This window comes from Lagenorhynchus albirostris, chromosome 15 (genome assembly GCF_949774975.1).
Source record: "Lagenorhynchus albirostris chromosome 15, mLagAlb1.1, whole genome shotgun sequence".
NCBI classification, from domain to species: Eukaryota; Metazoa; Chordata; class Mammalia; order Artiodactyla; family Delphinidae; genus Lagenorhynchus; species Lagenorhynchus albirostris.
Window position 1 is genome coordinate 84,796,838 of NC_083109.1, and position 26,936 is coordinate 84,823,773.

Sequence of the window (26,936 nt, forward strand, 5' to 3'; positions counted from 1 at the left end):
AGGGAGGGAGGTAGGAAGGAAGGAAGGGAAGAAGAAAAGAGAGAAGGAAGGAGGAGGAGAGAGAGAAAGGAACCTTTCCACACCTCCTACTTCTACTTTTAGAGAAACTGAAAGGGTTTTTTTTACCCAACACAAACTCTCAAACAGAAGAGGCCTTTTTTCAGCAACACAAAACTCTCCTTGGTCTCCTGGGGATACCGCACCCAGCAACTCTGAAATCAGAGGGTTAAGACAGCCCTCTGCCCGGAGGAGGCGTGGGAAGAAGGGACCCCGCAGACCACGTGACCCGCGGGTGGCCACGAGACTGGCTCCCCGTGGCGTGGGTGGCTGGCCCAGTCCTTCCCCCCTTGGGGACCTGCAGGCCCGTCCTGTGCCCTGGGGGGTGTGGACAGGCTCCGGCTGACCGGGCTGCCGGCGGCAGGGTCCTTCTGCAGTGCCCCCCCCCCGGAGGGGTGGGGCACACCCCCCGCTGACAGCAGCAGCGCTCCCGGTACATCTGGCCCTGGGACCACGGCTTGACCACGTGTACCTCACACACCTCTTGCAAAAAATGATGTGATGGGCTAGAGGCAGAGCTACGGTTTGGAGTTTCAAAATAGTTCACGCTATTTCCATTTAGCTAAGAAACGAAAACAAAACAGTAACAATTAAAGTAAAAAACGGTTTCCAGAAAATCCATTAAGGCTAAGAGCTGGCCTGGGGTCGGGAAAGGGACAGCCACACCAGTCACGGCAGCGGCGGGAACCCGGAGGCCCCAGGCCGCGCGCGCTCCAAGGAAAGCCGCGGGCCACGCGCACGGCAGGGCCTGGCAGGCACGGGGGGCGGGGGGAGGGGCTGGGGACCCCGTCTTCTCAGAGCCGTTTTGCTATACTTGGAGACACTGTCGCTCTTCGTCTTTCCCATGTACAAAGCTAAACAATTAATAAAAAGGCACCTGGAGACAGCTGAGACTCATTCATTTCATATGACATATTTTAAAAAAAGATAAAAAGATTTTAAAAATACTCTGGTTAACAATGCACACCTCGTAACACAGCGAGCGATTCTGCAGCCGCTGCCTCGCTCGCTCGGGTTGGCGGGCTGGCCGTGTGCTGTGCTGCCAGGGAAGGAGCGAGCTTGCCGAGGGCCACGGCGGTGGCTCCCAGCAGGGGTGCTTCCTGCTCCTGTGCTGCGAGGTCGAAAGGAAGAAAGGAAGGGGGAGCCCGGAATATTTCACCCCTGGAAGGACGCCGAACGGAACCTTGGAATCTGTGGCCCCGCGGCCTGGAACCTTAAAGCCGATTCCTCGCCTACAAACTGCCGAGTGAGAACATTTCAGAGATGGACGCCCTTGGGTCCGGAGGCCCTGAGCCTGGGTCACACACATGCTCTTCGCACGCCGGAGACGGAGACGGTGGGATGGAGCCCCAGGCGGGCCGCTGGTTCTCAGGCAGGGGTTAGAGAAGAGAAGGGAGCGGCCTGCAAGAGGCGTGGCCTCCCTGGACCCCCGTCTCCCGCCCCCCAGCCTTCCTAGTCGGCGCAGAATGGAGAAGCCCGGGACCCGCGGGCTCAGGTCTTCCCAGGTCGGGGTGACGAGCCCTTGCACCAGTGAAACACACCTTCTCGTAAAAAGAAAAGAAACACAAAGAAACCCGCTTCCTGCAGCGATGTTACAAAAAGCCAGTAAAAAAAAAACTTTCCTAATTGCAATCTCGCGTTCGCAAGTGGGTAAAATCAATCATCAGGCGTCAGATCCTCTTAAACCCAAGCTGGAGCCCAGTTCCCAGAGCTGACTGTCTTAACAAGGGTCGCCGCGGGGTCGGTGCCGCTCACACGAAGGACGAGAAGCCGGTGAGCGGAGTCCGGGCGCCGTGGGCGGCGGGCGCGAACACGGCGCTCTGCGTGGTGACCACCGCGCGCGGGGCTGGCCCGGCCTCGGCCCCCGCCACCGCCTCGTACCTGTGCGGGGCCGCGCCCGCGCGCCGCTTCCACGAGTTGTAGTAGGTGGGGTCGCTCAGGTAGTGGTTGACGAAGGAGTGCTGGGGGAGCGCGTCCTCGGACTCGGACTCGGTGCCCTGCGGATAGACGGGTGGACAGCGAGGCGTCAGCCAGGCGGCCGGGGGGCTGGGGGGAGCTCAGGGGGCCCGTGGACACTGGGGCGGTCACAGACGGGGGGAGCTATGCGGGAGCGTGGCCGTGGGCAGCAGGGCTGAGCGGGGAACAGGAAGGGCCAGGAAGGGGACCAGTACTGGCCGCCCACGGTGGGATGGTGCCGGTCACCTGTTTCCTCCCACTTCCCCCACCCCAGACCTCCTACACTCCACACAAGCCGCGCACGGAACCCCCGGACCACCCCCCAAGAGACCCGGGCTGAGCTTGCGCCAAGCCAGGCAATGTGCTGTCTCACTGCCCTTGAGCCTCTGCTCCCCAACCCATCACTGTGCCTGAGCCCGTCCCCGGAGGGTCTGCATTGCACTCGTGCTCCAGGAGAGGTCTACACCCCATCTCCCGCCCAAGGAGAGGTCTACACTCCATTTCCCACCCAGGAGAGGTCTACACCCCATCTCCCACCCAGGAGAGGTCTACACCCCATCTCCCACCCAGGAGAGGTCTACACAGCACTCCCACCCAGGAGAGGTCTACACATCACTCCCACCCAGGAGAGGTCTACACTCCATCTCCCACCCAGGAGAGGTCTACACAGCCTCAAGGGGATGGTGTGTATCCTCGCAGTGCAGAGTACAGAAGAGCACGGGAATGTGGAAGGCCTAGGGGCCACAGCCTGCCCAAGACCGTGACGCAGGCTCCCACAGACCAATGGGATCCCATCCTGAGCTTGAGAGGGGGTGAGGAGGAGGTCTGTCCTTCATGGGACACACATTTCCAGGGAATGTCACGTCCATGCCGATCTCCGAGGGGAGGTTGCCAAGAAAGGACACCGTAAATGAACGTGGTGTCGTGGTGTCTGAAGTGCTACGGGCCCCTCCCTCTCCAGGCACTGAGGGACCTGACCCCTCACCATGCGGCCCCCGAGCAGCTGGTGGAGGAAGTGGGCCACCCATTGACGGCTCAAGATCCGTCCCTCTGAGGGTCTTTCCCCCCTTTTCTTTCTACAAAACAAAGCAGCAGTTTCTAGTAAGAGCATTTAGCCCGCACCGTTTCTATGTTCATTTTCTTGAAGTAAAACTCTGTGCCGTGTACTGTGTGGTCTTGGGAATGGATTTTCAGTGCTGGAAGGTCGGCTGATCCAGACAGTGGAGGCCGAAGTGTTTTCCCAGAGCAGGGAGGGCTCCCGGTTCCCCTGTCCCAGACCTGCCAGGCGGTCCCGGGGCCCCTCCCCTGACTCCTGGGAGCTTCCTGCCCCCCGGTGGGTGGGGATGGTACCCAGGCTGGCCGGGCTCTGCTGTGAGGACCCGCACCCAAGACGCTCCCCAGACCCGGAAAGCACAGGGGTTCCTCCCCGCGCCTGCTACCCCGGACCTCACAGAGGCCACCTTCCATGTGCCAAAAATGGGCCTGCAGGCACGGTGGCTTCCGGCCTTTCAAGTTCAGGGAGGGGACAGGAATCGTGGCCGAGTAAAGCCCCTCCCCTCGCGGGGCACCCTGCCAGGTGAAGGTCGCCGTGGGCAGTGGGCGGGTGACTGGCTGGTCCCTCACACTCCAGCCGCCCACGGGCAGGGCGCCTCCCCGCTGGGCTCCAGGGCCGAGCCGTCAAGGGTTCAGTCACACCTGCCCTTTTTCCTCTCCCCGCAGGGTGACGGAGGCCTGGGTGGTATAAAGGACCGAGTGTCCCCCTAATGCTGGCTCAGAATCTCCGGGGAAGTCTTGGAAGAGCACAGCTTCCTGGGCGGCGGCTCCCGCTCTGCTCTCCTGACTCAGTGGGTCTGGGATGGGGCCCTGGAACGTGTATTCCCTGGAGGCTCTGGGAGGATTCTGAGCAGTGGCCAGGCTGGGGTGCGGGCAGGGGAGGAGGGGACAGTCGCCTTCCGGCCTTCACCTGGGGAGCAGCGTTCTGTGCCGTGAGAGCGGGCGGCCTCTTGGCTGTGCAGACACCCCTCGTGTACATACGGTGGAGCCAGAGACTTCTGGGGTTTTTCAGACACAGACTGAAACCCTTGCTCTAAATGGAATATTTACATAAAGTAGCAACGGTGAGTCACAGATCTGGGAATTCTCAGGACGTTAAATGTAAACCATCTGCGTTGTGACATCATACATGGCTGAGGCAGAGCTCCTGGAAACGGGGGCTGACAAAAACGCCCTCCCAACACATCCCAGAGGTGGAGGACAGCTCCTCCATCACTGGACAGCGATGCCGAGAGGCAGCACAGGCTTCTTTCCTGTGGACACTGCTCACAACAGAGTAGCCTCGTGCCACCTCTGTCGCTGCACCATGACCCTGCGAGGTGGGAGTGAGGATTCCGGCTTATGGATGAAAAAGGGCTGTGTGGGCCCTGGGCGGCGTGGGAGCCTCCCCTGAGCCTGGCCACCCAGGCCTCGGGGTTCCCGGCTCCAAGCCCCTCCTGCACAGCAGCTGAACAGGCTCACCACCCCCTAGACGTCAGTCCCAAGCCCATGATGCACTGAAAACCAAAGGCTGTTTTTGCAACTTGTTTGGAGGCAGAGCCTGACCTGCGTCGAGCTCAAGTGCCGCGGACCCCGAGCTGAACTGCTGGGAGGCCGTCCGGTGTGGATGTCCTCAGGGGTTGCTGCAGAAACACGAGTGGGTTCCGCGAGAGTGCCCCCCGGCCCCGCTGGGGATGTGACCCGATACGGGACTCAGCCCCAACCTGAGAAACGCGCAGTTCTCGAAAGTGCATCTTTTTCAGATAAGAGCTCAGGCACCTGCATGGGTGGCGGGTGGTTAAGATTCATCTTCATCTGTTTTCTAGAGGCCTTGAGGGGCTTACGAGGCCAAGCTCTGTGTAAACTCAGAGAAAGGAGGACAGAGCTCGTGGAGAGAAGCTGAGGAATCTGTTATCAGTCCCTGAGTTGGGTCTGTCACTTCTTCAGACACTGATTTTGGTTCTAAATTTCTTGAAGCTCAGGGGAAGGAAGACACCGAAGCCCTCTTTCCTCACGAGGAGTTCACGGAATGTTCAGAATTGGACGACAGCAATATGGCTCCTGGTTTCACAGACGGGGTCAGGGTTTATGATGAGCTGAAGACTGAACGTTAAGATTCAAGATTTCACCCTTCAGTGTTTGGGGTCCTCCCCACCCACCGTCCCAACCACGTGAGGACGAATGTGAGAAGTCGCGATTGGGTTCCATCTCATTTTGTGTTGGAGAGAATGGAGGCCCACAGAGGCAGTGACCATGTCAGGGTCATACTGGCTGGGGACAGAGTGGGGGCAGACCCAGCTCTGGCATCGCAGCCCAGGTGGCAGAGACAGAGGCTTCTCAGTAACCCTTCGGGGCCACCTTCAACCCCAGCTGTATAAAAGGTTAGAGACACTTCCATGGGTGGGTCTCACACCAGGTCTCTCCAGTGATGGAAAGGCCATCATATGCGGCGGTCACTCGTTTTATAAACACGTCCCACACCCAGGGGGTGTCCCGGGGCACTTCTCTCCCCTCTTTCTACCCTTGTCCCCCCTCCTGCAGCTGTTCAGGATGTGGGGAAGCCGGGTTCACAGTCACCGAGGGACCGAGGTGTGGCCTGGAAGGGGGCTCTGCGTTCCTGCAGGAGCCAGCACTTCTCAGAGTATGTCCAGCGCTGCTTCGGGAATGAACACATCACGTGTCCCACACTCATGTGTATGTCCATGTGATTAACAAAATGTAGTTCCACTGGAGACCTCTAGTAGCTATGTGTCCTCTAGGCCTGTGACAAATGTGGGCACTAAGAGGCCCTGGCAGGAGACAGTCGGGGTCGGCTGTCCAGCTCACAGTGATGTCCCAGTGTTTGCGTCTGAAGTGTGACCCTTTGAAGGAAGTGACCCTTGTCCCACCTTTCCCTGTGACATGGGCTGAAGGGCTTGACCCTCAGAAAGCAGTGACTGGCTAATGGGTGGGCATGCGGCTTAAGCTGAGCCAGTCAGAACCTGCCCTGGGATTTTTCCCACTGCATCTGGAAGGGCAGAGTGCTTCATGTGGGGACCAAGCTGGGCGGCTGGCAGCCTTGAGTGGCAGGGCTGCAGGTCCAGCCGAGTGGTCCCAAAAGCCACTGTGAGAGATGGTTTTGATAACCATCGTGCAGAAAGGAGAGGAGAGACTAAGAGCTGCTCCTTTAGCTTCTTCCTGTTCATTTAGGGAGAGTGAGAGGTACCCAGGTCTCATGACACACGAGGGCGGGGTCGGGGGCGGGGGTGAGGGCGGAGGCGGGGGTGAGGGCGAGGGCGGGGCCGGGGGTGAGGGCGGAGGCGGGGGGGCGGGGCCTCCTGGCTCCTGCTCAGGTCTTGCCTTTGCCTTCACAAGAAGGCACTGAATTAAAATGCCATTCGTCCTTCTGCTGCCTGCCCTGCTTATTGTTTATATGACATTATTATTTTTTCATGAGGATGTATTTTAGTGATTTAGAATTATTGACACAAAGGAAACACTGCAGGGTCTTCTTTTTAAGTTTCCTGTGTGATAATGAAATAGCGTTGTGTGTTGGTTTCCCAGGAGACCGTAGAAGGCCAGCCTGTGATTGGCTGTGCTGGCAGACGGGCTGTGAGAGTTTCTAAAGGTGCATGGACGCCTGGCAAGCTGCTAATAGAGATAATCTCAGCACTTTGGGTACTATATGGGCGAGATGAAAGGCTCAAATATTATTAGGGAATTAATTAAGCAGGAGGGGGTTGGTCTAAGTTGGTTGGAGGAGAGATCTTGAAAACTGTTTCCTTGGATTTCGAAAACAATTTTTAAGATGCGATTTGAACAGTAGCCCTGATGTAATTCAGAAGCATCTGTGCGATAAGACAGAGACAGAGCCTCTTTTTCCTAAACAGAGGTACACAGAGAGCCACAGCACGTGTCATGTGACGCTGATGGCCTAATTCAGAGCAACTCTGATCAGTCAGGTTGGTGTGCACCTGTGAACGGATTCTTAGAATTTTCACTTGAGCAATATTTCTGAAAATTGGGAGAAAAGGATGGCATCACTATTTTTTTTTAGTGAAATATTAGCTTTGCAAAAGAGCTCTTCCGGCCAAGACCTCATAGGGTTTCTGGCTCTGGAGGAGCGGGTGGACAGGAAGGGAGGTCAGGAGATCCCGCCCCAGTCAACCAATCATCAATACAAAGATCCTTCCAGGACGGTCACAGGAGCCAGCAGGTCCTCTCCCTAGTGGAACAATGATTTAACTGGGGAAAATGATCTTATAAACGTTTAGAGTCCCTGGAATTGGTGCCAAGGGCATATAGCAAAGGGGGGAAGACTTACTGCAGAAAATCTAAAATCACTGAAACCAGCAAGCGTCTGAGCCACTCGACCTATGATTTGCCCCCCCCCCCCACCGCCCCTCAGCCCAGGGTGACAGAAGCTCCACTCTGAGCACATGTGGCCAAGAAGACCCAGCCCCTAGTCCAGCAATTTGGTTCGACCTGGAGCAGGAAGCTGCCGGCATTTCTCATCCAACTGCCTGCCCCCAGCTCCACAGTGCAGAACTCTATGCCAGGCAGGTATGGCCAAGAGAACTGGGCTTCCTTCCCTCACGCAGCCTTCGCTGGGAGGCTGGACCATGTGCGTCAGGCACAGCAGGTCGAGAATACTGAGCCCTGATCGCCCCCACCCCAGCCGGCCAGGACGGAAGAAGTTCCACACTGCCCAGATGACCAGGGGCTGCCGTCTCCACCCAGCACCCCACTGGTTCAGCAAGTGCGTCACTATGGAGAAGAGGGCTGTTGGCCCCACTCCAGCTTTGGTGCTGTGACACAGATGTCCTGCTAGGGGGAGAGTCAGTCCTTAAGAATAGAGAGCTCCCCTGCTCTGCCCGAGGGGAATGTCTGTATTTGGACCAGAGCAGGCCTAAGGGCATTGTTGGAAACAATGGCGACCACACGGGTGAGAAATTGAGAGGGAGCTGGCAGCTCCACGATAGCAACAAGTGAAATAATAATAAACCGGCCAAGAAGTTTAGCAGCGAGAACCAGGCAAAGAGACAGCGAAGGAGAGCCCTCTCGGGGGTTAGAGAAAAATTCAAAGGTTAACAACATCCTGCCACTGCAAAAGGGCTGGGCTGTAACTGGATCAAACTATGGAGTAATTTATACCCTGGAGCTTTGTCAAAAATGATAGAGCTAGCAGGTAGTGGAGGTTAACAGCTGGGTGTGATACCCGTGGTGGGAGACAACCCAGAATCCTAATAGGGAGGCAAGAACGAGAGACAAGGGGACCCTGGCTAAGACCGGTCATCCCTGGTTGTCAGGGAAACTGCACGTGTGCCCAAGGCTGCAGCTCTGAGGGGTGACATCGGAGGGTATACACTGCTGAGGAAACGGACGTCCCTGAACTGGTCCAGGCAAGTCACTAAACAAATAAGCAGATAAGCGAACAACAATGACCACAACCAGCGGGGGCTGAATATCAGTATTCTGAGTTGATACGACATAGTATTGAAAGTGAGCTGTTTTCCAAAAACAGGAAAGTGTGATCCATACAGAGGAAAGAAAGCAGGCAGCCTCTGGGGAGCCCCAAATATTGGCAAAGACTTTGAAAGTAGCTATTATAATATGTTCAAAGAACTGAAGGAGGTTTTCGAGAGAAAATGGCGGAAGAGTAGGACGCGATCACCTTCCTCCCCACAGATACACCAGAAATACATCTACACGTGGAGCAACTCCTACAGAACACCTACTGGACGCTGGCAGAAGACCTCAGACCTCCCAAAAGGCAAGAAACTCCCCACGTACCTGGGTAGGGCAAAAGAAAAAGGAAAAACAGAGACAGAAGAATAGGGATAGGACCTACACCTCTGGGAGGGAGCTGTGAAGGAGGAAAGGTTTCCACACACTAGGAAGCCCCTTCGTGGGCGGAGACAGCGGGTGGCAGATGGGGGGAAGCTTCGGGGCCGCGGAGGAGAGCACAGCCACAGGGGTGCGGAGGGCAAAGCAGAGACATTCCCGCACAGAGGATCAGGTCCAACCGGCACTCACCAGCCCGAGAGGCTTGTCTGCTCACCCGCCAGGGCGGGCGGGGCTGGAAGCTGAGGCTCAGCTTCGGTCAGAGCGCAGGGGGAGGACTAGGGTTGGCGGCGTGAACACAGCCTGCGGGGGGTTAGTGCGCCACGGCTAGCCGGGAGGGAGTCCGGGGAAAAGTCTGGAGCTGCCGAAGAGGCAAGAGACTTTTTCTTCCCTCTTTGTTTCCTTGTGCGCGAGGAGAGGGGATTCAGAGCGCTGCTTACAGGAGCTCCAGAGACGGGCGCGAGCTGCGGCTAACAGCGCGGACCCCAGAGACGGGCATGAGACGCTAAGGCTGCTACTGCCGCCACCAAGAAGCCTCTGTGCGAGCACAGGTCACTCTCCACACCTCCCTTCCGGGAGCCTGTGCGGCCCGCCACTGCCAGGGTCCCGGGATCCAGGGACAACTTCCCCGGGAGAATGCACGGCGCGCCTCAGGCTCGTGCAACGTCACGCCGGCCTCTACCGCCGCAGGCCCGCCCCGCACTCCGTGCCCCTCCCTCCCCCCGGCCTGAGTGAGCCAGAGCCCCCAATCAGCGGCTCCTTTAACCCCATCCTGTCTGAGCGAAGAACAGACGCCCTCCGGCGACCTACACGCAAAGGCGGGGCCAAATCCAAAGCGGAGGCCCGGGAGCTGTGAGAACAAAGACGAGAAAGGGAAATCTCTCCCAGCAGCCTCAGGAGCAGCGGCTTAAAGCTCCACAATCAACTTGATGTACCTGCATCTGTGGAATACATGAAGAGACAACAGATCATCCCAAATTGAGGAGGTGGACTTTGAGAGCAAGATTTATGATTTTTTCCCCTTTTCCTCTATTTGTGAGTGTGTACGTGTGTGCTTCTCTGTGAGATTTCGTCTATATAGCTTTGCTTTCACCATTTGTCCTAGGGTTCTGACCGTCTGGTTTTTTTTTTTTGTTTTATTTTTTACTTAAAAATTTTTTTTCTTGATAATTATTTTTTATTTTAATAACTTTATTTTATTCCCTTTCTTTCCCTCTTTCTTTCTTTCTTATTTTTTCTCCCTTTTATTCTGAGCCTTGTGGATGAAAGGCTCTTGGTGGTCAAGCCAGGAGTCACTGCTGTGCCTCTGAGGTGGGAGAGCCAACTTTAGGACACTGGTCCACAAGAGACCTCCCAGCTCCACGTAATATCAAATGGTGAAAATCTCCCAGAGATCTCCATCTCGCCACCAGCAGCCAGCTTCACTCAATGACCAGCAAGCTACAGTGCTGGACATCCTATGCCAAACAACTAGCAAGACAGGAACACAGCCCCATCCATTAGCAGAGAGGCTGCCTAAAATCATAATAAGGCTACAGACACCCCAAAACACACCACCAGATGTGGACCTGCCCACCAGAAAGACAAGATCCAGCCTCATCCACCAGAATACAGGCACTAGTCCCCTCCACCAGGAAACCTACACAACCCACTGAACCAACCTTAGCCACTGGGGACAGACACCAAAAACAACAGGAACTACGAACCTGCAGCCTGCAAAAAGGAGACCCCAAACACAGTAGGATAAGCAAAATGAGAAGACAGAAAAACACACAGCAGATGAAGGAGAAAGGTAAAAACACACCAGACCTAACAAATGAAGAGGAAATAGGCAGTCTACCTAAAAAAGAATTCAGAATAATGATAGTAAAGATGATCCAAAATCTTGGAAATAGAATAGAGAAAATGCAAGAAACATTTAACAAGGACCTAGAAGAACTAAAGAGGAAACAAGCAATGATGAACAACACAATAAATGAAATTAAAAATACTCTAGAAGGGATCAATAGTGGAATAACTGAGGCAGAAGAACGGATAAGTGACCTGGAAGATAAAATAGTGGAAATAATTACTGCAGAGCAGAATAAAGAAAAAAGAAGGAAAAGAACTGAGGACAGTCTCAGAGACCTCTGGGACATTAAACGTACCAACATTTGAATTATAGGGGTCCCAGAAGAAGAAGAGAAAAAGAGAGGGACTGAGAAAATATTTGAAGAGATTATAGTTGAAAACTTCCCCAATATGGGAAAGGAAATAGTTAAGTCCAGGAAGCGCAGAGAGTCCCATACAGGATAAATCCAAGGAGAAACACGCCAAGACACATATTAATCAAACTATCAAAAATTAAATACAAAGAAAGCGTATTAAAAGCAGCAAGGGAAAAACAAAAAATAACACACAAGGGACTCTCCATAAGGTTAACAGCTGATCTTTCAGCAGAAACTCTGCAAGCCAGAAGGGAGTGGCAGGACATATTTAAAGTGATGAAGGAGAAAAACCTACAACCAAGATTACTCTTCCCAGCAAGGATCTCATTCAGATTTGATGGAGAAATTAAAACCTTTACAGACAAGAAAAAGCTGAGAGTTCAGCACTACCAAACCAGCTTTACAACAAATGCTAAAGGAACTTCTCTGGGCAAGAAACACAAGAGAAGGAAAAGACCTACAATGACAAACCCAAAACAATTAAGAAAATGGGAATAGGAACATACATATTGATAATTACCTTAAATGTAAATGGATTAAATGCTCCCACCAAAAGACACAGACTGGCTGAATGGATACAAAAACAAGACCTGTATATATGCTGTCTACAAGAGACCCACTTCAGACCTAGGCACACATACAGACTGAAAGTTAGGGGAGGGAAAAAGATATTCCATGCAAATGGAAATCAGAAGAAAGCTGGAGTAGCAATTCTCATATCAGACAAAATAGACTTTAAGATAAAGACTATTACAAGAGACAAAGAAGGACACTACATAATGATCAAGGGATCAATCTAAGAAGAAGACATAACAATTGTAAATATTTATGCACCCAACACAGGAGCACCTCAATACATAAGGCAAATACTAACAGCCATAAAAGGGGAAATCGACAGTAACACATTCATAGTAGGGGACTTTAACAAAGAACTGAAGGAGACCATGTGGAAAGAATTAAAGTATGCTGACACTACCACACCAAGTAGAGAATATCAATAAAGAGACAGAAATGACTTAAAAAGAACCTAATGAGAAGTTCTAGAGTTGAAAAATACCATAACCAAAATTTAAAAATTCACTAGGGGGACTCAATGGTAGATTTGAGCTGACAGAGGAAAGACTCAGTGCACTTGAAGATAGAATGATAGAGATTATGCAATCTGAAAAACAAACAGAAAAAAGAATAAGAAAAAAAAAAAGAACAGAGCACCCACCAAATGTGAGAATGCACTGAGTGTACCAACATAAGCACAGTGGGAGTACCAGGATGAGAAGAGAAAGAAAGAAGCAGAGAAAATACTGGAAGTAATAATGACTTAAAACATCCCAAATTTGGTAAAAAAAAAAGTCTACACACCTGACAAGCTCAATAAACCACAAGTGAGATAAACGGAACAAGATTCACACCCAGACACATCATAGTTAAAATTCTGAAAGACAAAGACAGAAGGAAACTCTTGAAGTCAGCAAGAGAAAAATGACTCAACCAGAACAACCGAACTCAAACAATATTAACAGCTGACTTCTAATCAGAAAAAATGGAGGACAGAAGACAATGGGGTCACACATTCAAAGTGTTGAAAGAAAACTGTCAACCAAGAATCTTATATTCAACAAACTATTTTGAAAATGAAGGTGAAATAAAGACATTCTGAGATAAACAAAAACAGGACCATTCATTGCTAGCTGACCTGCCTCACAGGAAACACTAAAGGAAGATTGTCAGGTTGAAAGCAAGTGACACCAGAGAGTAATTCAAATCCACATGAAAAAACAAAAAGCACCAACAAAGGTGATTACATAGGGAATTATAAAAGACAGTATAATTACCTATTTGTTCTCCTTTCTTCTCTTATCTGATTTAAATAGCAATTTCATAAAATAATATGTATATAATTGTATTGTTGGGCCTATAATATATAGAAATGTAACATACTTAACAATAGCTATGCAAAGAGGCATAAAGAAATGAAGAGAACCAGAAATAGTAAATAAAAAGGTTAAAATGGTAAACTCTAAATAGATAACTTGCTCACCTTTCTTCTCTCAACTTCTTTAAAAGACACAAAATTCTATCAAAGGATACCTATAAAAATGCATTCTTGGGGTTGCCACATATATGGACTTAATATGTATAATAATAACACAAAGAGGGGAGGAGGGAATGGATCTATACAGAAATATAGAGATTTAGTATAAATCTGAAGCAAATACTGATACTAGGGCAATCACTATAAATGGTACACTAGAAAATACCCACTCAAAAGAGAAGATGACAGCAAAGGAAAAAGAGAGAAATAGAGATATGAGACTTACAGAAGGCAAACACCAAAATGGCAGAGGTAAATTCTGCCTTAGCAGTAATTACATTAAATGTGAATGGATTAAACAACCTGGTGAACAGGTAGAGATTGGCAGAATGAATAAAATAACATGATCCAACTATATGCTGCATGCAAGAGACACATTTTAGATGCAAAGTTTCAAATAGGTTGAAAGTGAAAGGATGGAAGTGATACACTATGTGAACGGGAACCAAAAGAGAACTGGAGTTGGCTGTACTAATATCAGACCAAATAGACTTCAAGACAAAATTGTTACTAGAGACAATGAGGGACACTCTGTACTAATAGAAAGGGTCTATCCATCATGAAGACACAACAGTTATAAACATATATGCACCTAGAAACAGAGCCTGCAAATACATGAAATTAAAACTGACAGAAATGAAGTGAGAAATAGACAATGTTAACAATGATAGTTGGAGACTTCAATACAGCGGATGGCAGAAGATAAGAGTGTAGAAGACTTGAACAGCACTATAAATCAACCAGGCATAACAGACACACACGAAACTCACCACACAGCAACAGCAGAGCAACACACCCTTTTCAAGTGAATTCTTGCAGCACAGACCAGATGCTATGCCATAAAACAGGGCTCAATACATTTGAAAGGACTGAAAATATACAGAGTATGTTCTTTGACCACAATGGAATAAAATTAAAAATCAGTAACAGAAGATTTGAGAAGCTCATAAATCTGAGGAAACTAAAACACACACACCCCTAAATAACCAATATGGCGAATGGGTGACTTGTGTGGTATGTGAATTACATCTCAGTCTGGTTGTTTAAAAGATGTGGTTCAAAGGAAGCGCTCCCACTGGAGCTGGCACTCCCAGATCCCTCTGTTGGGATCCCACGCATCTGCCTACAACTCTCCCAAATCATAAGGGTCAACGTCGGGACCCAGCAAGATTATGGAGCACAGAATCCTGGAAGAAAGACGGGCCTCATCCTATCTACCTGAGAACCCAGGAGCACACAGAGAGCCCAGACATGCGAGTTCTTAGCCTGGACCCCACGGGGCCTTCGCTGGAGGTGATACCACAGGCTTCAGGGGGGCCTGGAGCCCCAGATTCAAGGTGAAAATCCTGGGTGGAGAGAGCATCCACACCTCTGATCAACTTTCTTGAACCAAAAAGCATCTGTGGGAATCACAGAAGGAACCCCTTCCTCCAGGCACAGGGCTTGCCAAGGCCCCGCCTTCACTCAGCCACACGTCCCGGGGCTACGACAGCTCAGCTCTGCACAGCAGGTCGGCAGGAGAGATGGAACTGCGAGCCCGAGGCCCATCAGTGTGTGTCTGGGGAAGACGTTCTAAAGCCTCGCCAAGGGCTTCCCTGGTGGCGCAGTGGTTGAGAGTCCGCCTGCCGATGCAGGGGACGCGGGTTCGTGCCCCGGTCCGGGGAGATCCCACGTGCCGCGGAGCGGCTGGGCCCGTGAGCCATGGCCGCTGAGCCTGCGCGTCCGGAGGCTGTGCTCCGCAACGGGAGAGGCCACGGCGGTGAGAGGCCCGTGCACCACACACACACACACACACACACACACACACACACACACACAAAGCCTCGTCAAGCCTCGGCTCTGATCTATTACGTGAGGACCCGAACAACCTCCTGGCAGGACGTACTGTGGATTCCACGTCCCTCTCCTCCCCTCCCCCCGCCGTCCTCCCTCCCTGCCTCCTTCCTCCACGTGTGTCCACGTGTATGGACTTAGGAATGCGTGTACGTGTGCACGTATGCGTGTGTGCATACGCCTAGCTCAGTGCCTGCACGCGTTTAATAATCCTCCACGCAGATCAGCTGAAATCTGAATCTCAGGACACCCGCGTGTGTGAGAGGAGAAGCAGACTGAGTGCCTCTTATCAACCCGTTCTGAGAATGCTTTCATGAACAAAGAGTCCAGAACTGATGAATCCAGTCCTGACAGCGCTGGGAACGGCCACAGGTGCCTGGGAGCTGGGCTGCAGGAGATGGTGAGGGCGGGGGTCAGTAAGCTCTGGACACATTCGGGGGGGGGTGGTTGTGTGGGTGTGCGTCCAGCCTCAGCACGTGCATGTGGGACGACCTTGGCCTCAGGCTTGTTGTGTGAACAAGGACGAGAACCGCTCTACCTCGCAGGGCTGGTGTGAGCGTTGAACGCACGTGCCCGGCCCAGAGCAGGCGCCCAGTTAGTGCTCAGCACACGCGGAACCGTGAAGAGCGCAGCCCGCAGAGCTGACGCCCGGTCACTGTGAACACCATCCGCGAGGCCTGACGGTCTAAGCGCAGCAGGCCCAGGAACCGAGGACAGATCAAGGCACGTGCGGGTGACTGTCTCTAATCGCTGAGCCAGAACGTGCTGGACGGCGGAGCTGCCCCTTCCCGATGTGCTGCTTTTGGTACAAGCTGCGGCTTCCTTATCAGGAAGAGGCAGGTCTGTGTCAGCTTTTCACTGGAAAACCTACAGCCCCTCAACCGTAGACAAATGTTCCTTCTGAACGTGTGCAGCGCTGCTTCTGCTGTTTTCCCCGTGCCCACGGCTACGGTACAGACGGGGGGCCCGGCGTCCTTGTGAACAGAGCACATGGGGCCGACGGAGCGAGCTGTGCCACCTGCCATGCCCCTGCTGTCCCGGCCCCACCGTGAGCTCATACACAAGCCACCATTTAAAAGACGCCATTCTATGGAGCCTCAGGGCTCAATAAGGCCTGAGTTCAGATCAGAAGGAAGGTGAGACTTGTCTTAGATTAAATATTGATTTAGAGCATGAATGCCAAGGGGTGGGGCGGGCCTGCGCGTCCATCAAAGAGCTTGGTGAATTTCATCCCTGTCAAGGCTCAGCACCGCTGAAACCAAACAGTCTAGGACTGACCGGGCCCCAGCTCTCTACCGGCTGCTTCAACTGGTTTTGTTCGTGAACGTGAGAGACTGACTGGGGCGCTTGTGGGGGAAGCGGGGCCCCTGGGGAGGGCGGGGGCCCCGTGTAACAGGCACCCACCTCAGACTCCGTGGCGTCCCCTGACTTCTCCTGGAGGGTCCCGCCCTCGGTCAGCGCGGCACCGTTGTACTTGTTGCAGATGTCCTCATCTGAGTAGTGTAGTCCGCCGGGGCTGGGCCGAGGCGGGGACCTGGGCGGGACGGGGACACCAGTTACCCACCCCCACTGAGGCCTCCCGACCCACCCTCTGGCCTGCTTCGAGGCTGAGTGGGAGAAATCCACCGCCTCTGGCATCATTTTGGCCCCCAATGCAAACAGTTCGCAGTCCCCCTGCAGCTTCGCATGACGCCCGCCCCGTCTGGGGCCGGGAGATCTCCCGAGACCGCGCCCCTGCCCCTGAGACCTGCCCTTCTTTTCTGTCTCTGGAAATGTCTTTAAAACGTCCCTAACTCCCCACACGCTGCCCCCCCCCCCGGCTCGGCGCTGCCCCACTGGGGGGCCCGTGGGCGTGGGCCCGGCCGAGCGGGTCCTCGGGTGGAGGCAGCACGGGGGCTGGAGCTGTCGCAGCCCTACCTGGTCCCGTTCTTCTTCGAGAAGGTGTTCTTCACGTTGAGGTGGCGGCTGCTGAGCTCCAAGGTGGCAAAGCCCCCGTTGTCCAGGGTCACGGACTCCTCCATGTTGGAGATGCTCTTACCTAAAGCCGGACGGGGGAACGAGCACAGATGCTTCAGTAAGCTGCTCCCCGATGGCCTGCTGGACGGAGCCCAGGGCCGGGCCGGCCTGCGTCAGCCCCCCAGACAGGCAGAGTCAGGCTGCGGAGAGAGGCTGCACGTCAACCCCGCAGCAAAACGACGTTCGCATTTTGGTGTTTATTCTGCTTGACACCAAACTCCGAGTATTTTGATCAGTATTTTATTAAAGAGCACTCAGAATAGGTGAACTCTGTAAACCGTTGAGGACATTAAAGATTCAATACATTTCAAAATAAAAGCCTCACGGTCATAGGACAAGACAGCAAGTGGAGGGTAACTGTATAGGGGTGACAGCTAGAGGGTGCGGGGTCTCTTTCTGCGGTCGTGAAAATGCTCCACAACTGACTGTGGTGATGATGGCCACACGTGCCTGTGAATGTAACTGAAAACCACTTAAAATAAGTCTATAAATACATATCAAAACATATTCTAAAATACATTAGCCGGCCAAAGTTACAAGTAACTCGAGGACAGGAAGAGGTCCCGGTGGCTCCGACCTCGTTTGGCATGAGAGTTGGTGTGTCCTCACGGCTGTCCCTCTGCTCGGGCTGGTCTAGCCCCCTTCTCCCTCCCCCACCTTGGGAGCCCCTCCCCCAGCCATCTTCCTGACTTATCGCTCACCGCCTCCTTCAGGTCACAGCTCAAGGGTCGTGAGACCAGAGAGAACTTTTGGACCCTGAAGTCTTCGCCCTGTGTTTTTTCTCTCCGTGGTGCCGTCACCACGTCTGCATTTCTCCTGCGCTGGCTTGTTCTCTGTGGTCATCTGTCTGTCTTCCTTACCGGACTATAAACTCTTGGAGCACAGACCCAGTTACGCTCGCACAGTAACGCTCTTAGTCACATCCCAGCCCCCGGGACGCTGCCCGAGCACACGCCAGGGGCACCCTGTGTGTCTGTACAATTCACCAGCCTTTCTGAACCGCAAGGGTCCTCTCTGCTGGGGATCCCACAGCCCTCACCTCACCTTAATGTTCTACTCGTGTGCAACGGGGAAAGCCAGCAGAACACAGAGAGTGGTGAATGAAAGAGGAAGCTGCTTGTGAGTAGGGATTTGGGTTGCTGGGAGGAGAGCAGGTGGAAACTGTTATCGGAAGGGGACTCTGACGTCGTACGAGGCAGCAGGATCGTGCAGCAGGGTTAGAACGAGGCTGCAGCGGCAAAGGTTTAGGTTCTGTGCGTCTCCTGGGCAGGCAGGGGGACATGCTGGTAGACAAGTGTTTCTTTTCTTTTTTCTTTCCCCCTGGGCTTCAATGATGACGTTAAATGAATGCTCCAGGGTGAGGCTGAGTATCAGAAGCTGCGGGTCAGATCGGACTTTTCAGGTCTGTTTCCCAGATGGAGAAGAAGAGTGAAAGCGGGGAGATTTTCTCTGCGCCAGACATAGGATTCTGTAATAGCATTAGCTCAGTAAAGTGACATGCCATTCATACTCTGTAAATCCCGCAGGAATAAAATCTGATTTACGAACACTTGTTAGAAGTGAATGCATACAGAAAAAAATAAATCCTTTCTTGGAGGGATGAATGGCTCAATGTTACAAAAGCAAATGGCAGGCACTTTAGGTGCCTGGTTTGATGAACCCTTTTGGTGCCGTGACAATGGTGCTGGGGGCTGGGGTCGGGGATCTGCTGGCCCCCGCTTCACAGAGGTATCAGAGTGTTCCCAGCACCCCGTGAGGTTCCCTCACGGACCTTCGCTGCTTATACTTCTCCACTAAGAACACCCACCACCCTGCCTTCTAGAAACATCCATTCACTAGGTCGTTCCTGACCTTTCTGTAAACGGAGTCACACTGTATGGGCCCTTTTGCGGTCGGCTTTGCCCAGGTTTGTCCATTTCTCTAATGACGGTGATTCCTTTAGCAACGCCACGCCAGGCTGTGCTGGGAACACCGGGGACCCTCTGACCCACAGAGGGCTCGGAGCTGTGATGCGGGACCTAAGGCAGGTGCTCACCCTGTGTTAGTGAGAAGCGCTGGGCCACAGACACGATTCTGTACCATCCCCGAGCCACACCGAATGCCTGAGACGTGCCCCACTCACTGTCCTCATGATACTGGAGTGAGATTTTTCATCTGTTTAACGCTTTCCGCTCTCTAATCATCGCTTAACAAAATACTCCTGCATTTGAGCAACAGTGCAGATGAGGAAACAGACTCACAGAGGCCAAATGACCCAAAGGCCCACTTGAGGGCGGAGCTGGGACAGAATCTGGTGGCCGAGGTCCAGAGCTCCTGTTTCCCTGCACCCGCTGCCTCCGAAGGGATGTCTGTTGTGCCTGTTTCATCGAATGAAATGGAATGTGGATGTGGGCACCCCGGATCCAGGAGGGAAGCCCCAAACGTTTCAGCTCCAGAGTTCCCCCGTGGAGAGACGGGGAAAGGCAGGCGCCGTCCCACCTGGGCCGCAGCTCCCGTACTTCTTGTTCTGGCCGTGCAGGACCAGGGTGAACGCCACCAGCAGGATGCCGAGCAGGCTGGACAGCGCCATCACCAGGAGGAACCACCACTGCTCGTAGAACGGGGCCTCCACCTGAGCTGAAGGGCGACACGGGCACGGTCACGTGGGACAGAAGCTCCGTCCCTGCCGTGAGCGGGGGAGGGGAGGGCTCGAGGGGCAGCCCCGGGCACGGGGAGGGTAAACCCCCCTGCCTGGGCTGGGTTGTCGTGGGCAGACCGACCCAGAGACAAGGCTCTGGTTCCACCGTCTCTTTTGGGCCCAGGGTCCTGTCCCCCCCTTCCCCCCCCCCCCCCCCCCCCCGCCGCTCCCAGCCCAGAGACTTCACTGTCCTGGACCCTGGCCATCGTGTTTATATTCTCTCAATTTCATCTGCTTACAAATGTCGTCTGGGTTAAAGGGAGGGAGGAACAAAAGCGCCTGGGTTTGCTCGTCTCTCCCAGTGCTGGGGCTTCCCTCCCAGACAGCCCCCAAGTCCCCCGGCCACCTCCATCCCCGCTGCCACCCCCCGGGCCACCACCACCGCCGCCTGGGCCACCGGAACCACTGCTCAACTGTGTCGCCTCTTCCCGTTGTGCTCAAACCCTTGACATCACAGAGAGCGTTCTCAGGTGGGAAGTCGGCCCCTCCTAAAAGGCCTCAGTGCTGCCCCTACTGGCCTCGGGGTGCGGTCAGTCTAAGCCTGGGAACCCCGTGACCCCGAGCCCTGCCCGTGCCGAGCACTGGACCCTCCCACACCTGCCCAGGAACCTCTGCTCGCACCCTCCGGCTGGGTGGGCCTGCCTGACCACCTGTCGGCCTCCTCCGCTGCATCAGGGCCCCCAGCCCCGGAGGCTGGGCTGTGTTTTATTTATTTCGATCCTCCAGCAAAGCTGAGCCGAACAACGGGCCCCCCTTAGATAACGTTTTCCCAGAACGAACAGAAAAGGTTTCACTTGAAAGTTGCTTTGAAGAAGCATCGTCTTCCTCATGTTTTATTCTGTTTACTAAGACGAGAAAAATGGGAATTGCTCCTCGGTAGGTGTCGGATGGCCCTGGGGTCCCACTCGTGCCTTCCACGAGCTTCCCTGTTTCAGGGCATCGGACGTGAGGGACGGAACAGGAAGCCCATTACAGGTGGAGCCCAAGGTCTGGCTCCCAGGAGCAGAAACCCCCAGAAAAGACCTCTCCCTTATGCTAAATACCTCACTGGGTGGACGCGAAGCGTGTGCACCCTGGGAACGAGGGGGACGTCTGCTCTGGATCACGTAACAGCACAGGGAGCACTTTAAATCCAAAATACATGAGCTGGATTACAGGCTGTACGTTAAGTCTTCCATCTAATAAGGCCAACACGTCCAAGCCGACCTCTGGGCAGTGGCGCAGAGCAGGCCTGGGCAGAAAGGCCTGGGCGGCTACAGGACTCCAGCCCCGGGTCGGGCTCCCCAACCCCAGTCTGCACAGCGGGGCCTGAGGGGTGCCGGCAGGGGACGGCCTGCTGGCTTCTCGAAACCATGAGATGAGCGGACCGCCGACCAGCTGGAAGCCGAGGCCAGCGCGGGGATGCGACGGATTTCAGAGGAACGGTCCAGCCACGGCGCCCCGTGACCTCAAGGGCCGGATCCGCGTGCTCACGTAGGAACTAGCCTTTGCCACCGGCGACGCGCGTGTGGAATGAAAAGCTCTGTGCATTTGGAATTGTTTTCTAATGATGACCAAGGGAGGCATATCTTGAATTGCTGAACTGGGGTGATGGGTGCTGGGGGTTCCTTATTCTATTCTCTCTACTTTGGGGTGTGTTTACAATTTTCTTAATAAAGATGAAGGAAGTGAGGAAAATTTGACTTTTCTACATACTGTTTGTTAAACAAGCGAGTGGTGCCCGGGTCCTTCCTGCGACCCCTCTCACTGAGCGCCCCTGGGATTCATGTTGCTCCCAAGACGCTACCCTTCCCCCAGACTCACGACCAGGAAAGGATGAAGGATGCTTTCAATCTGAACAAGTGCAGTCAGCGGCTTGAACAAATGCGACTGCAGGGAAGGGAAACAGATTTGTCTTGATTGGAAGGAAAGCTCTCGTGGCTTCTGGCCCGGACTTGGCCTGCTCCCTTGTCCAGATGACCTCCAGTGGCCAGCCCTCAGTCAACCCCTCTACAGCCCGGCTCGCAATCCTGGCTGCACGGAAGGACCGCTGCGGAGCTAGACACTCATCAAGCCCAGACCTGTGCCCCCGGCGATGCAGTTGCTGTCCAGGGTGGGGCCCTGCGTGGCTGTTTTCTAAGCATTCCCTAGGGGTGACCCTAAGGTGCAGGGCGGGGTGGAGACCCGCTTCTCACGCGTACCTGGGACCAGCCTCACCTGCCCTCCCCTCCCCACCCGCTGGTCCTCACTGGGCTCCTCACCTGCTACTTCCTCTGCCTCGTCCCAGGCTCTCCTTCCCTGCAGCCGCCCCCCTGCACCCTTCAAGACCCAGACCCGGGCTCCCTCCTCCGAGAAGCCCTTCCTGATTTTCGGGCAGTCACTTTGACCCCCAGCTGCCACACGCCTTGCCACGTCACTGGTGAGGACAGTCTGTCGCCGCTGACACTCGAGCTCTGGGAAAGGGAGCCTGGCCTCCCCGTGTGCTCTGCTCCACCCAGAGCAGGGCGGGGGGCGGGCACCTCCCACTTCAGGCACAGGGCTCACCGGGGCCCCCGTCGGACACGACCGCGTGTCGAGGGCTAACGCACTCCCCGGTGGCTGCTGGGGGCGAGCTTTGCTTTTCAAAACCAGCCCATGGCTCCACGGTGAGGTCGCGTCCCCTCATGGAGGATCTTGGGCTCCACTTTGCCTGGGAAGCCTCCTCCCCGGGGGGACCCTGCCTGGCTGGAGCTGGTGGCTCCGGTGCTCAGGGAGAGAGGAGAATTCAGAACGGCTGGAGCACAGCGTGGTCGGGAGTGCGGAGCGCGCGGGGCCCGCGCCGTCCTCCCAGCTCCTCGCGAGGCGCGCGCCGGCCCTCCTTCCGTCACCATGGCTCCAGGTCACCCTCCCTGCCCCCGAAGGAGGGGCATCGCCCCGGGATTCCCGCAGGGCTCCTACCTGACACGGCAGCAGGGGGGCTGCTGGGCTCCCCGTAGCCCACCTGGTTCACGGCCACCACCCGGAACTCGTAGGTCACTCCTTGCCTGAGCTTGTCCAGGCTGGCGGTGTAGGACGTGGCGCCGCGCGGAATGTCCTTCACAAACATGTCCCACAGGCCTTCATCTGCAGGGCAGCGAGAGCAGAGGTCAGGGCGCCTGTGCGGGGATGCCCACCCTGCCCTCAGCTCCCAGCTCCCTCCCCTGGGGACGGATGTGAGCCGGAGGCTGGGTGAGCTGCGGGGGCCGGGGGCACAGGCAGGAGAGGGGCCTCCCCCTGGTGACCAGACTCTGCTAAGCCTGCAAGCTGGGCAGAAGCACTTCCCCCGGTGCTCCCTGGGCCTCTGGTTTCTGACTGGATCTCACCTTTGGTGTAGGGTTCCGGCTGCCTACCGACCACCTCCTGCCGCGTGTCCCTAAGCCCGCCTTCCAGACTCACCGAGGACACCCGCTGGCCCAGTGGCGCTGCGTGCACCGGCCACTGACCTGAGTTCTCAGTCCCACTGCTTTCTAACTGGAAACGACAACCCCGCCGGCGGGTCAAGGAGAAAACTTTGAACGACGCCTCTTGTGCCAGCCAGCCGCCAGCCTCGCGGTGACACCGCCACGCTGTCCCCACCGCCTGCGGTGGCCACTGCAGCGCGCTCAGCGCAACTTTCCACCGTCGATAACGGGCCGTGGGCTCTCGCGGGGCGGCGGCGCCGAGTGGCAGCTGGCATGGGGGGGCACGTGCTCCGGGGCGACCCTGCCGGGGCCTAGTTCCCTCACCTGGGGACCCTGCCTTAACCTGCCCATCCGAACGCCCGAAGTGCCGCCCTTGAGTTCGCGCATGCTTTGGAAGCGCTGCAGCATCAAACCTGCCCTAAGACCAGCAGTTACTTAATCTATGCCCAGGTGCTACCGAATACAGGTATACATTTTAAAAAATATACTGAATTTTGAGCAGGCGCCGACACATCTATGTTCATAGAGCATTATTCACAGTGGCCAGAAGGTGGAGGCAACGCAGATGTCCATCAACACAGGAATGGATAAAGAAAAGGTGTCCATCCATCCAATGAAATATGATTCAGCCTTAAAAGGGAAGGAAACGATGATACCTGCTGCAACACGGGTGAACCCAAGGACAGGATGCTCAGTAAGTAAGTCAGAAACAAAAAGGATAAATACCGTATGATTCCACTTAGAGGAGGTCCCTAGAGCAAATTCATAGAGACAGAAAGTAGCAGGGTGGGTGCCAGGGGGCGGGGGAGGGGGATGGGGGGCTAGGGTTTGACGGGGACAGAGATTCAGTTTGGGAAGATGGACAAGTTCTGGAGGTGGACGGTGGTGATGGTTGTGCAACAACGTGGATATACTTAATGCTACTGAACTGTACACCTACAAACGCTTAAAATGGTAAATTTTATGTTATGTATTTTACCACAATAAAAATACATATTGAATTTCTTTAAGCCCTGACGTGTAGGAAAACATTAATAAAATTGAAATTGAAGCCAGAAAATCAGGTGCAGAGAAAAAGGAAGAAGCTAGACAGCCTTGGTGTGAAGCCTGCCTCACCGCACGTTAGCTGTGTGACCTCAGGGAGAGGACTTAACCTCTCTGTGCCTCATCTGTAAAACGGTGACAACAAAGGGCACCTACAACACAGGTGTGTTGCAAGGGTTAAACAAGTTAATATTGATAAAGTGCTTAGTAAGCAGTACACTCCGTGAGTGTCTGCAAAATAAAATATAAATCCAATCTCTGAGGAGGTCTTTCAGTAAAAAGTGGGCTCAGGGCCCAAAATGTTCATTTGAAATAGTGATCCTTCATGAATTATAAATTCTTTTATAGGCACAGGTTTGTGATCTTTTAAAAACAGCAGGAGATCTGGAGAGGAATCTCCATGCACATTTGAATATGCATACATACGTGCAGACAGCTTTACGGGGGCGGGGGGGGGGCGTTATCTGGAAACCAACCTTATCACACATCCTGGAACACCAGATATGTTTGAGAGGATCACAGTAAACAGAAAGAGACAGCTAGTGTGTAAGTTGCATTTGCATAGGGTTTAGAGTTTGCACCGATTAAGCCCTTGTAGTCACAGGTTAATGAAGGAATGGATGTGAATGAGACCTGAAAGGCATAAATCTCTGTACAGGCAAAAAGGGAGTACGCTGATTATTTATTTCTACATATTCACATTGATCGTAGTTGCTCACCAAGCTACCCATTACCACTAATAATGTCCAAATGGCAAGTCATAGCTTAAGCCTTTCTTTTCCTTCTAAAAATACTAAGGTTTACACTCACGCTTGTCATATGTGATTTATTTCTGGTTTGGCAAGAAAGATCGGGGAATAATAGGCACGGAGGGTGCGTTTTCTCTGCACGTGCCACTCCCTCTGCCTGAAGTCCCCGGCGTGGTGGCGGGCATCCTTCCCCTCCGCCCCCTCTCACTCATCCACGCATTCGATGCACAAACACTTAATGCTCCCTCTTCGGTCAGGCCCTGTTCCAGCCAACAGGGGATCAGATGAGATTTCTGTTCTCAGTGGGCTGTTTATAAGTCTATGGGGGAGGGGGGCGATGGAGGAAAATCAACAAGCTCATTGCACCCTTTCAGACTCATCTTTCTGAGGCCAGCCTTGACCCTCTCCTACACCCCTTCTGCCAATGGGCCTCCAGAACGCTTCTTCACATTTACCTGTCTGTTTGCACCACTGGGCTCTTGAATTTTTGAAGAGTTCAGTAAATATCAGTTGACCTGATTCATCTCCCCTTCCTTACTCCTTCCCTTCCCTTTCCTCCTTCCATGCATCCTTCCATCTACCCATCCATCCATCCTCCCTCCATCCCTCCATCTGTCCTCCCATCCATTCATCTTTGTGCCCCCACAGCCTTTCACAGGGCCTGGCACTGGCAAGCTTTCAGTAAATAATCACCACCACCATTTAATTTAGCACTTACTATGAGCAATTCACTGTGCCAAGGGCTTTAAGCATTGAATAAACTGTGCAATATTTTCCCTCTAAAAGGACAGATCATTTTATGCTGTGAAAGAGACTGAAGAAAAAATACAGACTCTTGGAAACGGGATACTGCTTAAAGCCATTGAAATTAAGGGACTTAAGAGTGTGAAAGGCATTCCCAGACCATCTGCGGGCCTGAACACTGCTGCAGTGGGCTCTCTGGATGGCTCTTGCACGACTGTTTCTGTAATGCTTTCCTGCTACTGCGGAAAAAGAATTACTTCCCCTGCCTCTACTGTCACCTGAAGTCCACATTTTATTTTAAGCGCTCTGTCATAGCTCCAGGAATTATGTGCATTTTTCATAAAAACATTTAAAAATATTGATACTGAATCGCAACACACGATTTACTTCACACTGAAAAACGCTGCGAGGGGCGGAGTCACGCCAAGAGGACTTCCTGCGGAAGGAAGCTCGCACTTTTATTCTGCTTAATTCTGCCTTTCCAGAATGAGCACCCTCAGCGTTTTAGGCTGCACTTGTGGTCCCCTGGGCTATCTATCCACACTAACATTCACACCGCGATCACGGCAGGCAGAAAACCCCGGCGGCTGCCGAAGCCTCCGCTCTGTCTCTCCACTGTGCATTGTTTCCTCGCTTGTATTATGTTGTTAAATATCTCAATAAATCAATGACGGAGAAAAGCATGTCTACAAATTAGGGGGAGAAATAACATTACAGAACTATTAAGCATAATGAGATTTGCGCAACTGATTTTCCACGCACCAGGGTAATCCCCGGGCCTGGACTTACATTCTCAATCAATACCTGAGGGGAGCGCGGGCCCTTGTGCTTTTCTGGGGATGCATTCAGCCGGCTGTCAGACTCCGGGCGAGGTCACCCCGCCGGGTGCTCAGCAGACCCCAGCCTGCTTTCCCTCCCCACTGGGGGCGCTCCTACCCCTACATCACCCTCGTGTGGGGAACTCGTGATTGGCCCGAGGAGAGCAGTCGCTCGCGTTTCCCAAAGCCACATCCCTGGATGGCCGATGCCAGAGGCCTGAGGACCAGCCCTGCGGGCGGTGCCCGGACTTCGACCTTCCTGGGAGTCACGTCGACCTTCAGGCCAGGGCCTCCTGATGTCTGTGGCGGGGTGTCCGTGGCATCTTGCTGGGCTCGGTTCCCCTTCTTGGACTCCCAGCACCTTCTCGGCCTCTCCTTACTGTGACACTGCTGGGGAAACGCCACCTCGAGGTATGAAGGTGGGGGAACCGTGGAGAAATACACGTGGCAGAATGCTGCTCGATAGGCCGCACTCCGGTCACACACCTCC

General features: G+C 53.8%; 1 protein-coding gene across 1 annotated transcript in view; it reads right to left on the reverse strand.

Moving 5' to 3' along the window:
* Positions 1 to 939: 939 nt before the first annotated feature.
* The window catches only part of SDK1 (sidekick cell adhesion molecule 1), an 817,812-nt gene continuing 791,815 nt past the window's right edge, over positions 940 to 26,936 (reverse strand). The window contains exons 40-45 of the mRNA XM_060123048.1: positions 22,610 to 22,774; positions 19,495 to 19,632; positions 19,257 to 19,373; positions 16,918 to 17,038; positions 16,405 to 16,534; positions 940 to 2,054 (exon numbers count right to left, since the gene is read on the reverse strand). Coding sequence (XP_059979031.1) covers positions 1,809 to 2,054; positions 16,405 to 16,534; positions 16,918 to 17,038; positions 19,257 to 19,373; positions 19,495 to 19,632; positions 22,610 to 22,774 — 917 coding nt within the window. The 3' untranslated portion in view covers positions 940 to 1,808. The remainder of the gene's footprint in view (positions 2,055 to 16,404; positions 16,535 to 16,917; positions 17,039 to 19,256; positions 19,374 to 19,494; positions 19,633 to 22,609; positions 22,775 to 26,936) is intronic.